The sequence below is a fragment of the Lates calcarifer genome, linkage group LG11, assembly GCF_001640805.2.
Source record: "Lates calcarifer isolate ASB-BC8 linkage group LG11, TLL_Latcal_v3, whole genome shotgun sequence".
Classification (NCBI taxonomy): Eukaryota; Metazoa; Chordata; class Actinopteri; family Centropomidae; genus Lates; species Lates calcarifer.
The window spans coordinates 8,290,445-8,307,731 of NC_066843.1; the positions used below are offsets into that span (position 1 = coordinate 8,290,445).

At 46.5% G+C, this 17,287-nt stretch overlaps 1 protein-coding gene across 1 annotated transcript in view; it reads left to right on the plus strand.

Annotated features, from left to right (window-relative positions):
- adgrl1a (adhesion G protein-coupled receptor L1a) overlaps positions 1-17,287 on the plus strand; it is an 88,191-nt gene that overhangs the window by 38,579 nt on the left and 32,325 nt on the right. Inside the window, exons 3-4 of the mRNA XM_018704689.2 lie at positions 12,003-12,216; positions 13,324-13,433. Coding sequence (XP_018560205.1) covers positions 12,003-12,216; positions 13,324-13,433 — 324 coding nt within the window. The remainder of the gene's footprint in view (positions 1-12,002; positions 12,217-13,323; positions 13,434-17,287) is intronic.

Genomic DNA, 17,287 nt, shown 5'->3' on the forward strand with positions numbered 1-17,287 from the left:
AGCTCCTGTTGGAATCACTCTCCCCTGTAAGTGGCCTGACCAGGTTATTGCAAATGAGGATGTAATATTTATATGTTCACTACGTGATGAAGTGTAAGTATATTGACTTGCTGACCAGGCTAGAAATGCTGCACATGATTAACCAAACTGTCTCTACACAAGACAGAGAGAGAGAGTGCAAGCGAGGTGGAGAGTGTATGTGTGAATGTCAATAGAATTTCTTGTCATCTTGATGTTAGTTGGAGCGTGGCAAGAGTATAAGGGGGAATCCGTGCATGTAATGGTGCCATATGTGTGACCTCCTTGAATGTGCCATGTACCATAAGATATTACATTTTATGTTTGTGTGTGTTTGTGTGTGTGCGAGCCCGGCAGCAGGTGACATGGTTGAGCTGAAGTGATGCTGGAGGGTGTGTGTGTAGCAGTGAAGGAGCAGGGATTGCAGGGGGAGTCAGAGGGCCGAGGAGGGGGGAAGGAGGGGCTGCTTGGTGTCCTGCTAGTGGCCTGCCACACAGACAGCGTCACACCATCTGCTGTATGCTCTCGGTCAGCTCTGTGCCAACCAGCCGCTGGGTGATGGACAGCTAGGATGAGGAGGAGGAGGAGGAGCGTCAGGGAGAGACACAGTCGCCACAGGGAGGAGCTAGTGATGAAGCGGGAGGAGTTGCAGAAGCCGAGGGAGGGAGGGTAAAATTAAAATGTGTTTGTATATGCCTGTGTCAGCATTGGTTTTAGCAGTCCCTCTGTGTATGCTCTGATTGGCCAGGTGCGGTTCTAATTTGAGTAGGTGCTGTTTTTTTCCATCTTAATTTGGCCGCTTGTGTAACATTGGGATTTGTGTAGCGTACGTTCTGTTCCATCGGACATCTTTGGCCTCTGGCGGTGTGTTGTCTTGTGTTTGTGTGTGTGGGTGTGTGTGTTTGTATGAAAATGAGCCTCCAACTATCCGTGTGACCTGGCACTTGGGGAGTATTAATAATGCATTAATAATCAATTGACTGTTATCTATATTCAGCCCCGAAGCACAGGCACAACATTTGGTTTGATGAAATTAAGAAAATCTTTTTTTTTTTCCTAATGGAATCAGGCTCGCAGACCGTGCACATTGACACATGTTCAAAAACACCCACATCGTTTTGGTGCACATAATTTTGGCAGCTGAATTTTGGCTGAAATGTTTTCTCTCTATTGTTGTCGTGAGACTGGAGGAGCAGGAGACGGAAAAGAAAAAAGAACAAGGAAGCAGATTTTAAAGAAAGAGGGCAGAGTTTTGATGTGACGAGAGCTGCTGAAATCACTCTCAGGCTAATCAGAGCTCATTTGGAAACCTGCAGGATCATCACACATGGCTTCACAGTCTAATGTGTACCCCTGCTCGTCCTCGGTGTCCCAACTAATCTGCCGTGCTTTAACCTCACTCTACTTCTGGCTGCACATTCTAATATTTACCCCTAACACTCACACATTTATTCTCCTCTGGAAGCAGCTCTTAAAATGTTTCTAACCAGCATGAGCTTTGTACACATACTTCTTACCTGCTCTATCCTGCAAATCTCGCTCACTTGCCCATTTCATACAGTGAATATTTATCCTTTTAAATCACTGTGCAATTCTCCTTTTCTCCTTGAAGTGCAGTGGCTGCGGGAAACAAAAGCAATATCCATGAATGCAAACTCTTTCAAACCTTGGCCAATTAAGTGATATTCTTAGCAGTATATATAAAACTCTTCCACTTGCCCGTTGTGGCAGGCTCCCTGACAGACTGACATGCATACCCTGACAAACAGAATGTCCTGCTGATTCCACAGAATGCTCTAGAATGTACAACCCATACGCGGTGTTGTTGCTCTGAAAGCCCATTAGGCTTGCTTAATGTGGCAGGCATTGCAGGCAGCTGCGCCGTGCGTGATGAAGCCCTGACACAGAGCTTTCATTTAGCACAGCGCAAGCATCGGTGTGTGCGTGTGCAGCACTGTATGTGTGTTTGTATTTATGTGCACCAGTGGTGGCAGCCAGACCATTATGAGGCTATTTGTAGGCCCTTTCAGTCTGTAAAACATGTGACGTTTGTGAATCTGCAAGTACGTACATACAGTATACTGTGTGCGCAGTGTGTCCATGAGTGCATAATGATGTGTGGATGCAAGAGTATGTTTGGGGTTTTTGTGTTTATACGAGTGTGTTCACATGTCCAGATGGGGTTGTGTATGTGTGAGAGCATTTGTGTGAGTGTGTGTGTGCCACTCATATCAGGACGCCAGTGCCAGCTGACTGGTGGAATCTGTTCTCATCTCCCCTGTATTTAAGCCTTTGCTCTCAGATCAGTCGTGTGGAAAGGCCCCTGGTCCTTTAGTGCACACACAGACATTTTTATCTGTCTTCCCCTCCTCTCTCTGGCTTTTTTCTTCGGTGCCTTTTCCCCTAGCTATTATTTAAGGATGGGGGACTAGCTGTTTTTACACTCTTCGCAACAAAGTGCTTTAGTCTCTTGACTGTCCTTGGATGGTGACAGAATGTCTGAATGGGGACTGATCTCAATGCAGTATTTTGCTTTCTATAATGCAGGGGTGGGCAGTTATTTTTCATGGAGGACCACATGAAGAATTCACTGTGCCTTTGCAAGCCAGATGCTTCTTTACGACTAAACTGACAGTTATTTCGGGTCTAAGTGTTGCTCAACACTAGATTTAAAATTCTGAGTGAAGATCTAAAAAATACTTGACCTGAAACCACATCCAATATTGAATTTCTGCAGCGAGAGAGAGAGAGTAGACTTTCAGTCCCTCAATACTGTAATATTAAAATGATCATTTCAAAACTGCGACCTACTCACTAATTCATAAGAATTGATTCTCTGACAGGCTTGTAGCAATAATATTTCGAGAGGAGGCAATAACGCAGTAGTGCCGCTAACCTTGCTATGTGCTCTTGGCTTCTTGTTGTTGTATAATTTGCTGAACAGCATATTGTATTGCTTTAATATCTGTTTTGGAAACTCTTAGCTCTACACTTTTGCAGCTTTCAGACAAGTCTGAAAAACTGAGCATACTTCAGGCAGAGCACTGGAGTTGTGCACGGCATTTGCTGATCAGAATGAGGTGACAGAAGAATAACAAGTTGCATTCAAAGAAGTCAGTGAGGTGAACTTGCTGAACCTGTCAAACTCACACTTTCTTCTCATTGCTCCCACCTGCTACACCTACTGCTGCTGCTGAATTATTATTTTCCATTAATCCTATGTGGTGCCTCCAACATTATGAGCAAAATCAATTATGTGTGCTGTATTTCACATGTCTGTGATGTGAGATGTGGCTTTTGTTTATGCCAAATATTTCACAGTTGCTTGAAATCACATGGGAAGTATCCTCAAGAGCAGAGTTGTTTTTTCACCAAATACAACAGTACAACAGTGTGGCGCTTCAAACGCCCTAGTTTTCTTTAATATAAGCATTAGTTGTGGAATTGCAGACACACAGATGACTTATGCTGGACTTAAATGTAGCTATATATTCGAAAATTAACAGACAAGTTGCATTTTCAAGTTTATAACAGCTTTGTGTTTTGTAGACCAAGGCCATCATAACCGGCTGGTGGTGTATGTGTTTATAGAGACAAGTAAATGGTCTCATTTTGTCTGAAAATGACCTTTGAATATGTTTTTCTCTGACACTAATTGCTAATCTAGCAGCTTGTGAATATTGCTGCATATCATCTGGATTTTGCAATAAAGTACTGTAAAGTCTTTTTTTCTCTCTCTTTGCCTGTTGTGTGTATTTTCAAGCTTTCGTTTGCCTCCCCATCTTTTTAGCAACAATCCGTGCCTCTCACTTCTCTCACTCCTAACACTTGCCTCTAATTTTCATCCAGTCTTTCTGCTTTCTCTCCCCTAACACCACAGCTATTACTCCCTGTCTATGTGTCATGATGTCTCTTCCCCAACCACCACCACCACCACCACCCCCCTTCTACTGGCGTTCTTTCTCTCTATTGGCCACTCTTTCTGTTCCTCTACCACTTCCATTTCCCGTGCTCGCTTCTCCTTTTTCCACCCTCCCCACCATGTTTTTTCTTCCACCTTCTTCCTCTTCCCTCACAGAGTATCACCGCCCCTGCTCTGATTTCCTCTCCTCACCCTATGCCTGCTATCTGCTAACAGCGCACATCTCTTGTCATTGTCATTCCCTTCCTTTAGCTCCTTTTGCTTCTTTCTGTCTTTCTCTTGTTTGTTACATCCATCGTTCAATCCCCGGTGCTGAGGGTTGCTGTGCTCTTCAAAGCCCTTGGCTGAGAGCAGTAGATCACAGGGAGGACTGTGTGAGTGAAAGGTTAATGGATGGCCTTTGAACATATATTGGGAGTCGGGGGCGGGCAGGAGTAGAAGGGATAGGCCGGGGCGGGGTGTCGGTGTGTTCTTTCAAACCTCCCTTTGAAGATGACGCACGCCGCTCTCATGTGCCTGTGCGTGTATACAAGGGCCGTGCGTTTTTTGTTTATTCATTTGCTCACGGTGTTAGCGCATTTGTGTGTGTGTGTGTGTGCCCATTTTGTTTGTGTTTGCTTGTAGTTGTGTGCGTCAGGGTATGTTAGTTTGTGTACATTGATTTGTGTACTGCAAACAAGCTCCTACATAAAGGATTGGGGACTGTGTTCCTGTTTGTGCAGTCGTGTGATAGCTGCCTCTTTTCTCTCAGGACCTAGCTGCGTAACTTTGAGGCTCTGTAGCCGTGAAGGACTGTGTGTGTGTGTGTGTGTGTGTGTGTGTATCTATCCTGGGTGTGCTGGTTTGGGAGCATGTGCAGAAGCGCTGTTGTCTATTTGTCAGGCATGTCATGCGCTTGAGAATGTGTGCATTTGCTTCTTGTGTGTTTTGTGGACTGCAGAATTGATAATTACCAGCAGCAGCTTACGGCTGGCAGCCAAGGGCAGAGAGAGTGGAGCTGGGGGGAGAAGAGAGAGGAGAGAGAGAGAGAGAGAGAAAGAAAGAAAGAAAGAAATGCAGGGAGAGAGATAGATGAGTGGAGAGGCTGGTAAAATGGTGAGAGGGAGTAAAAGAGGAGGAAGGAATGGGAAGGGAAGTGGGGGAAACTGGAGGTGAGAGGTCAGGACAAGAGGGAGGAATGAAGACACGGAGAGAATGAGGGGAGGGTGACGAGAAGGGGTGGGGAGGGTAAATGAGAGAGTTTCTGGGTGGATGAAATTGGATGAGGGATCGAGGGATGGTGCTGAGGTGAAAAAGAAAAAACACAATGAGAGGAGGAAACATACAGTACAGTATGTTCATTTCACTGCAGGTGAACAAGATGGCATACAAGGATAAGAGGGAATCAGCAGCATTGTTACAGCCAAACCCATTTTTAATTTCTAAGTATAGAACATAAAGGTACAGGAGCATCAGAAATGCTGCACACTGTAGCTACCCACATCTATTTGAGAATGTATCGATCAGCTCATAAACATACACAGTAAAAATATACACAGACACACACTGTCCACACGTCCAAGCCTTTGGCCTAGCATATAAGGAGGTTAATTAAGTGTCTAATGCAGCGGCAGGGCTGGGCTTTGACACTCATACTTCCTAACAGGTCTCTGGATGCGACTTGCAACTCTTCCAAATGCACACACACACACACACACACACACACACACCACACACACACACACACACACACATCTCTCTGACAGCAGGCCCTTGCATGGTATTCACTCATCCTCCCCCTCTCTCCTCCACACTTTATCTCTCACTCTCCCTCCTTTTTCTTATCACTTTCTTCTCTCTTCTCAGTCTCTCACCGTCTTTCTCACTTTCCTCTCTCTCTGCGTCTCTGTCTCTGTTCCATTCTCCTCTCATCCCTGTGGCTGTTTCCCTGCAGCACCTGCAGATTTACTCCACCACAGTGTTTATATGAATCTAGGTCTGACTCACTGTCTGCTGGCCTGCCTCTTGTGATATGTGCTGGAAACAGAGAACAGAATAGAGTTGTGTTGGGCCTGTAGCACAGCTCCCCTCCCTGGGGAGACGGAGGATATTTTACACCGGGTGAATCTCCTACTTTTTAGGCAGGCTGATTTTTATTTTGGGTTATGCTGTTTCCCCCCACTGAGGCACTTTTATTGCATAATTAGGCGCCAGGGCCAGCAATGAAGTGGTTTGACAGTATGAGCACGTCTGGTCTCGCCTCCATCCTCAACTGTGTGTGTGTGTGTGTGTGTGTGTGTGTGTGTGTGTGTGAGTGTTGCTTGGTGTCTCAGTGGCTTTTTTGCCGCCTGTCTTAATCTCTCTGCTATGCCTGCTAGTTCCCCCCACAGCAAAGTTTGTCAACACACACTGAGAGTTCTCAAGGTTGAGGATGGATGAGGGTTAGGGCTTGCATGTGTCTGGCTGCAAGAATTTGTGTGTGTGTGTGTGTGTGTGTGTGTGTGTGTGTGTGTGTGTGTGTGTGTGTGTGTGTGTGTGTGTGTGCGCGTGCGTGTGCATGCATCATTGCAAATGCGTGAGTATGTGTTGCATGAGGGTGTGTGTATCCCATATCCAGCGAGGGCACATTTAATTCTCTTATGAATGATGTAATGTTATGGGCTGTGCTGTAATTCAGTTCAGTTAGAGGACTTGGCTGCTGAGGAGAGAGGCTGTCTGCGTCGGGCAGATCAGAACAATAGGAGGTCCTCTCTCCCACAAATCTGTCTGCCTCAGTTCTTTTATGTCAGTGACCTTGTGCTTCCACAAAGAACAGTCGTCATGTTCATCTTATGCCAGCATCTAGTTTGATGGTTTCTATCTTTTTCTATTTTTACCCTGTCTCATTTGCTTTACCATTCCATTTCTCCCTCCCTGTGCGTTAGCTTGACTTGGCTCCATCGCAGTGGATGTGTGTCATTTTGGCGCTGCTTTGTGTTCTGACCTTATAGCTTGGCTGGTGACTCCCCATACAGTCGCTCCTCATCTCATCTCCTCTGTCTCCTTTGCCTGACAGGCGGAGGAGTCAGAGGAGATGAGATAGCATCCTAGCTTTGAGGCCAGCATTACCCCCACCCATTCGTACACATACACACACACACACACACACACACACCACACACACACCACCACACCACACACACACACACCACACACACTGTCCCACAAGCTCACACAGCCCACATCCCCAGCACCCTCATGTTAGGCCTTTAGGTTTTGTCTCAGGATGTCACTTTGTCACAACTCCTCAGCTTGAAGGCTGCCTGGATGTGACAGTTCTGGCCACATCGCCTCAGCTTGTCTTTGGTGACAGGCCATGCTCCAGCGAGTCATTACGCTAACTCACAGTGCTAAGTGAGTCGCTAAGATACAGCACTAAGCTGATAAAGTACTGGAGAAATTGGAAGGGATGATTCTCTGCAAGAGAGGGATTCCCATCACTGAGACCTCTCAGTTCTGTCCAATGACTGTAAAATTACTTGTTCTTCTTCACCAGCTTTACTAAGGAACTAACCTGAAACTCATGAGGGAGTTGGCTCTTTAGGCCAGAGCTGAATTCGAGGGCATATGTAGATGTATGCAGTATACTTTTAATATTCCACTGCTGTCTCTGGCCAGAAAGAGGATACTTACTTATTAGCCTTAATGCCACTTCATTTTAAGGACAATAATATAATAAGAATCCCACCTCATCAGCAGCATGCCCAGTTTCTCAACTACCCATACTGTTTGGTGAAAATGTTCTTTGGCACTACGCTTCAGTGCTATGCTAATGAGTAGCATTAGGAGATGACTGCTGGAACAGAAAGAGGGGCTAAGAGGGGCTGATCACATTTCAGCCCCCAAAAGACAGTCAGCCAGCCAGCTAACGCGTCAGCCTTAGGGCCACAGAGCTCCACAAGTATAATCTCCTATTGTGACTCAATTGCAAAGTCGCTATCACAGTCTCTGGCTACCTGCAAGGCCAAACCGTCTCACTCAATTATTTCTGAGAAAACACACTATAGAGCATCTGTGATAACACAATCCAAGGTCAAATAGTCGGAGACGTTGAAATCAAAGTGCGTTTATGCTTGAAAGTGCATTGCTGCTGATGATGAAAAGTTTTTTGTAATGTTTCAATGAAGAGAAATCTTTGTCTATTCATACTGTCAACTTTTGAGAATTCTAAATATAGTCTAAAAAAACAAAGGCACACAAAAAAACTTTTAACTTTTCTCAAGTGTTAATCATGATTCATGGTTGCAGGTGATGTCTCGTCGTCTCCAAATAATGTTGGATGTTCACGCACATTTGTGCTCACATGTGTGCATACATGAGAGCGATAATAGAGGTAAAGGCTCATAATGGTAGAGAAAGAGTGACTGCGTGCAAAGTCTAGCTCAGCTTATGCTAAATTATGTTCTTGTCTGAGGGTCCAAGCATGTATCCACCCTCAGGCTTTAATTACTGTGTGAGGATAATGAGTCAAATCCAATCAGTTCCCTCTCTTGCTCTTAATTTGTATGGAGCTTCTAATATGAAGCCAACCGCTTCAGCCGCTCACACCAGCTGCCCTGGAGTGACACCAGGCCCCTGTCTGTTGTGTGTGTGTGTGTGTGTGTGTGCTATGTGTACGTCTGTGTGAGAGAGATCACTGTCTCTTGCACATCATGCAAATCAGCTATTATAATTATTGAATTGGCTTATATCATTATTAGTATGTGTGACAATTGGTAACCATTTCTTGCAGATGACAGATATTAACATAGTTTTATATACCACGGGAGATGAGTCATAGTCTCACTGTGAGGGATTAGATCCACCTATACATATGGCTGCTGCTGAGAAAGACACTTTGTCATCCAGCTATTATGAGTCTGACAGGCACGACTAAATGGCCACGTGCGTGTGTGTCTGTGTCTCTGTGAGTGTTGGCTGAAGAGACCCTGAAACCTTAATGGATTCCTGCAGAGTGAAGGACAATCGTTGCCCATGGCCAGTCCAAGCTTATCCTCTGCTCATCTCATCTCAGCTCAGCTCAGAGCTAGCCACAGCTCCAGCTAGGCCTCAGGCCATCTGGCTTACACACACACACACACACACACACTCTCTCTCTCTCTCTCGCTCTCTGTCTCACACACACACACACAGACACTGAATCCCTGAAGTTAAGTTCCACACTTGTTTGTGAATACGCCATTCAAAAATCTCTGCCGAAATCGGTATGTAGGGTGCATCCCGTATTTACACAGTCAATTCCACCTTAAACCTAGAACTTGTCGAACAGTGGGTGCGTAGGTGTGAAATATGTAGGTGTGAAATACGATACAATATGGCAGAAGAAGAGATTTGCAATGGTGCCAGAAATAGGGTAGTTATCATGGTTGCTGCCACCAATGAGGTGTACCAACTCAATAATGGCTGTGCTCAATTATGGCTAAATATATACTGTAACAGCCGGGCCAGAAAAAGAAATAGCTGAAAAAGATCATGGATTTGGGTTTATAGATGACATTCAGCAAAAAATTGGACTGCTAATTTTGTATTATTTTTTTTTAAAACCAAGTTTACATCATTGATTCAGTAGACTCATTATATTTAGTTTTTGCCCTTTCCTCCAGAGCGCTTCTGTCTTGAGTTTGACTAAATAAATGACAACATACCAGGCATAACGGTGCTGGTAACAAGCTGAAATTATCTACACAAACATAAGCTGATGAGTACCAGCAATGAAATGGCCCATTATTGATCAAAACAGTGAAAATTATCTGTATTTACTCACTGCTGTCAAAACAGCCCAGTCCTAACTTCACCAACAGCCAAGAAATTAAATCAACTGCTCCTTGGGCTATTTCGTCCTAAAGCTGAGCCCTTCCATTGTAGCTGTTTGTATTAGTGCTCAGTGGCATAGTAACAGATGGCCCTGAATAGCCAGAAATGTTTACCATATAAAGTGTGTTAGGTATGTAAAATATGTTAAACGTGTGATCTGGCCTCTCAGATAGGGGGTAATGTTCCTGTTGTGTTGGTCCACAGTGTAAGTGGAATGAGTGTGATCGCTCCTGGTGGCCCCCTTCAGTTTCACTCTCCTCTTGGCTCACTGTGTGGTTCTAATCGCTGGCCAGCTGTACGCTGCTGTGTACTTACACCACAGGGTAGTTAAGAGAACAAGGCCACACACTGACACTTCGTATTGTAATCCCACTGTGACACCGGGGCTCTGTGTGTATGCATGCATGTTAGTATGTGTGCGCTTGACTGTGAACGTGCACGCTCGTCTGCCCCGTACGTCTGCGTACGTGCTAATTTGCTTGTGTGGATTTTTGCATTTGTGTGGGGACTTGCTTGTCTGGCCTCGCCTGCTGTTTGCATCTCTGTGTGCTTTAATTAGTATGCGCTTTTGCATCTAGGCCTTTGTGATTTGGCACTGGCACTGCATGCTGGCGAGGCATAAAAGATTTGAAGTCTGTCTGTGCTAGTCATTCAGCCTTAATGGCGTTAGTTACACAACTGAACTCAAGTCCCCGCTGCATAAATGGGTGGCATTTAGAAATATGAGCAAGTCTGATGGCAGTGAATCATGTAGCGCATCGCTGCAGAGCATGTCTGGGATGACTGACATTGACATTGACCCAGATGGGCACTCCTCCTGAATGGACAGTGGCTGAAACCTAAGCAGTGCTTGCTCAGAGTCAGGAAGAGAAAAGAGCCCTGCTCTGTGGGTTTCAGCACTAACAGTAGTGGGGAAGAGAAGCTGACTCAGTACCCTCGTCTGCTGCTCAGGCCGTCTGGTTGGGGGAAATGCTGTGCAGTGAGAGCCTCAACTTATAAAGAAAGATCTTCTACATTCGACCCTTCTTAAGTGGAGCTAGCACTGCTCTGTTTAGATTTGACAGTATGTCCGCCATCAGCCTGAATATGTGCCATGTCCTCCCCACTGACAGTGCAGAGGAGAACTCAGTCAAAGCCCTCTGCTCCTTCAGGACAGCGGATAGCTCCACACCTGCTGGTCTCTGATGCAGCTCCAACACTTGGATGTTATTTTCCCAAGAGAAGTTTTGTCAGTTCAGGACCATGGACAGCAGCTCTCACAGTCTCTGGCAGGATCCTCAGCGCAGAGAAACACTGGGTGTCCTTCAACTCCACATATAACTTCAGTGCCAGATCGCTCACTCTCTACTTCTATCCTCTCTATGCCCCTGCCTCCACCTGAGCTGTAAAGGAAGTCGGCAGCCATTTTGTCATTTTTTGTGTGTGTGTGCGTGAGGCTGAGGCAGTCGGAAATGTATGCAGCTATGGAGAGAGCTGGAGAGACAGAGTGTCTCTCTCAGCACCTCTTTGCAGCCCTCTTTCATGCCTCTCAGCCTGGCTGAGCGATTAACCCTGAGTACCCTGCTGTCCCTACTGACCCTTCTCCACATAGAGCCCCCGCTGGTGGCCACAGCAGTACACTGACATGCCTCTCAGATGGCTGATTAACAGCAGCGGGTGTGCAAATGGTGTACACACCAGAGGTGAAGGTGTACACAGACATTAATTCTTTTTTCTAATATTACTTTCTTTCTTATTCAGTGAGAATCCTAAGGTGCTTTTCTGACACTTTTTTGAGTTGCCAAAGACTGAAGGATGCTCTGAAGGACACACAGTTCTTCTTTGGTGAGGGGATGACTACGATAAGCTGCTGCCTGGCTGTGTGTAGGAGTTTGTTAATGTTTGAAACTCTCACAGTTTGTTTCACAAGTGGTGCAATATCTCATTGGAGAAGCTGGTATTGCTGCAAATCCTCCATGCCAATATGTGATCTGTGATGTTCCAATGTGAAAACTGGATTGCCAGGCTGTGCATCAACAGTGCTGAAATATCACTTCTCAGTGGAGGCGAGTCGATAATAGCTAATTTGTGTTTCACATGAGGACAATAGGAGCCACTTTCATTCTGCCTGCTCTTGTCAAATAATACACATCATATTTACAATGTGGTTGAATAATAAAGTGCCTCCTAAAAGTATTAAGGTTCATTGAATTATCAATAACTTCTGCCTCTCTCCCTCTTTCCACTCCAGCTCTGAGCCGGTCAATGATGCCCTTTGGCTTGATGCGTCGAGAGCTGGCGTGCGAAGGCTACCCGATCGAGCTGCGCTGCCCTGGAAGTGATGTCATCATGATTGAGACGGCCAACTATGGCCGCACTGATGACAAGATTTGCGACGCAGACCCCTTCCAGATGGAGAATGTGCAGTGCTACCTGCCAGACGCCTTCAAGATAATGTCACAGAGGTAACTATTGATCTGTTTGGATCTTGTGTATGTGTTTGTACAGAGCCAGCGCCTGTTATTGGCCGAGGAAACAAGATACTATTTCACAACATAATTTGTCCAGAATTTCCTGCTTTTCCTCCTGAGGTGTTGATATCTTGTGTGTAATACTGAAGTCAGCAACCTTTTCCATTCTGTTCCACCACATCTTGGTGCATCGTGGTGAGCGTGTGCATGAGTATATTTTGGGTTGTTGCAGGAGTATTTGTAGGGCTTCCTACAGCTGCTCTCTGTGTTTGCGCTCAGCATCTGCTTCCTCTGAGCTCAGATCAATGGAAGCCCTCTTTCAGCTATCCATCACGCATGTAATGGAGGCACAGGGTGCTAGCTTGGGGAGAGAGCAAGGGGGAAGGGGGGGCGAAGAAGAGAACTGAGGGGGTAAAGGAAAGGGGGGTAGACTGCTAGAAATGATGAGATGATAGAGTGAGTGCAGCAGAGATTTGAGATATGAAGGGAGGGAGGAGGCAACACAGGGGAGAAATGCTAAAAGCTGGATAGAGGAGGATTATGTGACGAGAATAAGTGAGTATGTGTGTGTGAATGTGTATCCTTTCTTGTATGTGTGTGTGTGTGTCTTTCCCGGGTTTTGCAAACGTGAGAAGGCATGCAGCGATGCAGTTTAGATGTAGGTATTATGTGCATATGAATGTTTTCCCTGTGCGTGTGGTGTAGAGTATTTGCCTTAGCCCCCCTCGTCCTTCCCTGTTCTCTCACCTCTAATTGCTCCCACTCACAATCCCCCAGGAGAGGAGGCTCTTACGTCACTCGCCCTCTCCCTGCCTCTTCCCTCCCTCCTTCCCTCTCTCTATCCTTCAACCCACCACCCACCCCCCTCTCAGTTTCCCACCTCCCCGCGGGTGCAGCTGTCACATGATCTAGTCTTGTGTGAAATTACTCCCTTCCCCACTGTTCTTCCCGTCTTGGAGAGCCCGAAGATGTTTTTTTTTTTTTTTTTTGTACCCACTCCTCTTTGTCTTTCTTACAAAGGCATTTGTTATTTTTTTATCATTCACTTCCTCCCTTCTCTCTCTTTTCTCCCTTCCTCCCCCCATCTGTCTCCTCTTGCAGGTGTAATAACCGCACTCAGTGTGTGGTGGTAGCAGGGTCAGACGTGTTCCCAGACCCCTGCCCAGGGACCTACAAGTACTTGGAGATCCAGTACGAGTGTGTCCCTTACAGTGAGTACTGAGACCCTGTCACCCCCCTCACGCCTCCCCACCCCCCCTCACCCCATTCACCACCCCTCCCATCCCTCCCTTTACCCCGACCTGAACCTTCTTGCCCCCTCTTCAACCCCTCCAAAATCTCACGACAGATGACATTCATACACCCACCCGTGCACACTTGCTCTCTCTGGCTTCTTTCAACACAACCAAAACAAAACAAGACAGACAGTCATCCTCACCTGCTCTCTCTCTCTCTCTCTCTCTCTCTCTCTCTCTATCTCTCTATCTCTCTATCTCTCTCTCTCTTCTCTTCTCTTCTTTCTCTTCTTTCTATTCTTTCTCTCTCGTACACTTACACTGCACAGAGACACACACATGCACACACTCACACAGAGCGCTAAACCTTTTTTCTTCATCGACAGAGTGACGCACCAGTAGCTGAGAGGGATTTTCACATGGGGGAAGGTGCTCCACAAACACAGGGTCTGATAAGCACTTCACTCACACCCACTGCAAACGTGGGGTCAGCCCTTATTGGCGATCACAGCAGTGTAACACACACCGCCCCACACTCACACGCTGATTGACCCAGGGGCATGCCACTGCCTTTATCTGGTGCCAAACACCTTTGCTGTCCCTCTGATTTCCAATAAAAATTAAAATTGGGCGCAGTGAGACTGGGAGGCAGGGGGCGTTTTGTGTACGCTGCACCTCACAATAGGAGTTTTAACACAAACAGCAAAGGGCTTATTTTAGACCACATGACCTGGAGCGCCACACATTTTAATGTCCCCATGGTAACGGATGACTTCCTCACAGCACTGCTCAGAGCTGCGTGGAGGTGTGACATATACGCACTCCTGCACATACAAACACATATACACACATACAAGTCTACCTCACACTCGCAAAAAAAGGGAGACACACAGTTTCTCTCTTTCTCTCTCCCTCCACCATGAAAGCATGCACACACAAACAAGCACACTCACACAGCCAAAGGAGCAGACACAGCAAGGATTATATGGTGTTGTGTTGATCCTCGCTCATGTGAAAATCTCAGCTCAGTCTCCCCTCCTCCCTCTCATGTATTATTACTCTCAGCATTGATCCCCTCACTGTGCAGGAGCACTTGGTTGGAGGGGAGAGGCAGTGGTTCTCCCCTCCACCGGGCTGAGGCAGAACTGGGTTGCAGGAAGGGGTGGAGAAATGTATGAGGGTGCTGGGGTTGTCGGGGTGGGGGAAACTGGAGGGACGTGGGTCTTCTTGGGGTGCAGGAGCTGTTTGGTTTTATCGGGGTGGGGTCACAGGGGTGATTCTCTCTGCTTTTTCCTCAGGTGCAGATGTTGTGGCAAGCCACAGGATCGAGTCCACGCCAAGACTGCTAACCTCCTTTGCTCACTTGCTCCCTCTTCCTCTTCATCGCTTTTCTCTGAAGCCTCTCACTCATCCTCCCTTTATCACAGTCAGTATCACCTCTTCTCATCCATCTTAACTCCTCTTTTTCTGTATTCTGCCTTTCTCTCTTTCACTTCCCATCTGCACTCCCAGGTCTTTAATCTTCATCTTCATTGCCCTATTTCTCCCATTCTTCCTCTATTTTTACTCTGTCCATCAATCTGCCACGTCTTATCATTCTGTTGCGTTTCTTCCGCTGTCTCTGTTGTTCTTTTTCTTTTACAGGTTGGGCAAATATTCAAATATCCGACTACCCGGCTCTGATGGGGGAGGCTCAGAGAAACTCAGGGGCTTCAAAGCACCTCTTTCAGTCTTTGCCCTTCCTCTGCTCAGTGGTTTTGTGCCCTCGGTTTGCCTTTTCACAGACTTTGTTGAGTCAGGTTGCAGCCACAGTCACATTCACAGATAGGAAGAAGTTAGCTGGGTTTCTTGCCTTTTGGGGATTTTTCTCCAGTGTGAATGTTTTCTTCACAGCCTACCAAGTAGCAACAAGTAGTCCTCTTGAGCCTCCTCTTCCCTCTGTTCACCTGCCTTTCAGTCGACGTTAGCTGCGGTCAGATTGCCCCTCTTGAGTGGCATGACTTTGTTTGTTAGTCTTCTGCAAGTCCTGTGCTGTGGCTTAGTGTCCTGTATTGTATTGTCCATGGGGGTGGGGGGTATCAGGGTAGCCTCACTTAGTTGTACCTGCCTTCTTCTGCTCATGTATTCTAACCTTGTCTTTTTCCCTCTGACTGCACAAGGGAACTTGTTCTCTCTACGCAAGGCAATCAGAGGGATGATTAAATAGCTGCTGACTTGCATTTTTCCTCCCCGTGTTTGGAAAAAAACTTTGTTGATTGCGTCTGAAGTATGGCACGGCTTAGAAAATTGGAAGCTGATCCCTCTATGATGAAAAGTCCCGCCTGTCTGAGGTGACAAAGAAGAGCCAATTACCCCTGTCCTCTGCCACTCTCCTCTGCTGGAGAAATGCAACCACACTACGCTCATCACACACACACACAGAAATAGAGACGAGTGTGCACGCACGTGTACGCACACAACTCACTCCGCAGCTGCCCTGCGTGTTTGTGCTCGTCTGACAAACTAAATATGACCTGACACATTCAGACTCAGCGATGGAACTGTTCATCCCAAAACCTAGTCACCATCGCACCGCCCGCCACTCAACTCGGCCACTTTTAATTACCAGGAGAGGGGGCGCGTCGCTCTCTTCAGTTCTGCCTCAGCAGAGATTTGTCAAGATTAATTGAATTTGCTGCTGCTAATCGCTCTGGTAATGCCACATCGTTCACGTCTGGCTGGGAATGCTGGGCACTCGGGCATCATCCAAGGCTGACGCATGTTTTTCGTCAGTTGTCTCGACAAAAAGGTGAACAATAGAGAGATAATACGTAAAAGGTTGTGTGTCATAACAGCTGAGATGGTGTACAGCCGTGTTGAGGGTTGTATGTGATGTTTGCATCTGACAGGGTCCTCTATGTGCGTGTCACACAGGCGCCATGTTACCAGTCACCTGAAACGGCGAGGTGACAGCCAGAGCCGCGCTGACACTTGTGGGCACACACGCACACCTCTGTCGGCTGAGCTCATACACAGGTTCACAATATCTGTGTGTGTGTGTGTGTGTTGCCATGTAGCGCGTGGGATCGCATTGGCAAAATACAACATCCGCCAACAAGTCAAATCATATCTCATCGAGCCAAAAAGCCCTGCGAGGCCTCCCCGCCACATAGCATTGTTTTTGCCAGCCGGAACAGAGCAAGACAAAACGGCTCAACTGAACTCTCATTTCACACTGTCACAGCCTGCTGTAGACTGCTGGATTCCATTAAGACATCACAGATCCATGCACACAGCTGCAGCGTGTACTTACTGCAGTGGAAACCCTACACTGCAGGTTTAACACAGATGTACAGCTAGAACTCTACCTGTGCCCCCCCCTCCTCCTCCAGGACACTGTGCTACATCATTATTGATTCCTAATGCTCTCACTGGGGCCATCCATGCTAGCCATGCCAGAGCCATTAGACCCAGTGTTGTGGCTCTGCTATTTCATCAGCTGTGATTTATCTTGTTAATATGCACAGCGCAGGTAGATGAAGAACTGGCTTTAAAAGCGCCTACTCAGGCTGTACAGTAGAGATTCTGTACAGCTTCTCAGGTAACTCCATATTCTCCACTTTTACACTCATATTTTGTGGCTCTGCCACTGTTTCACTTTATAAAATTGATTCTTCCCCACAAATGTATTCAGCACTGCCTATTCATTACAAGACATCGCTTTTTGGACACAAAGCCGCTGGAAATGATAGTTGACTTGTCGGGAAGAGTTTGTCAGTAGAAGGAATAATGGCATTGTAATATGACAAGTTTTCAGGGGAGGAGAGGAAACACTTTGATGTAGCTGAAAA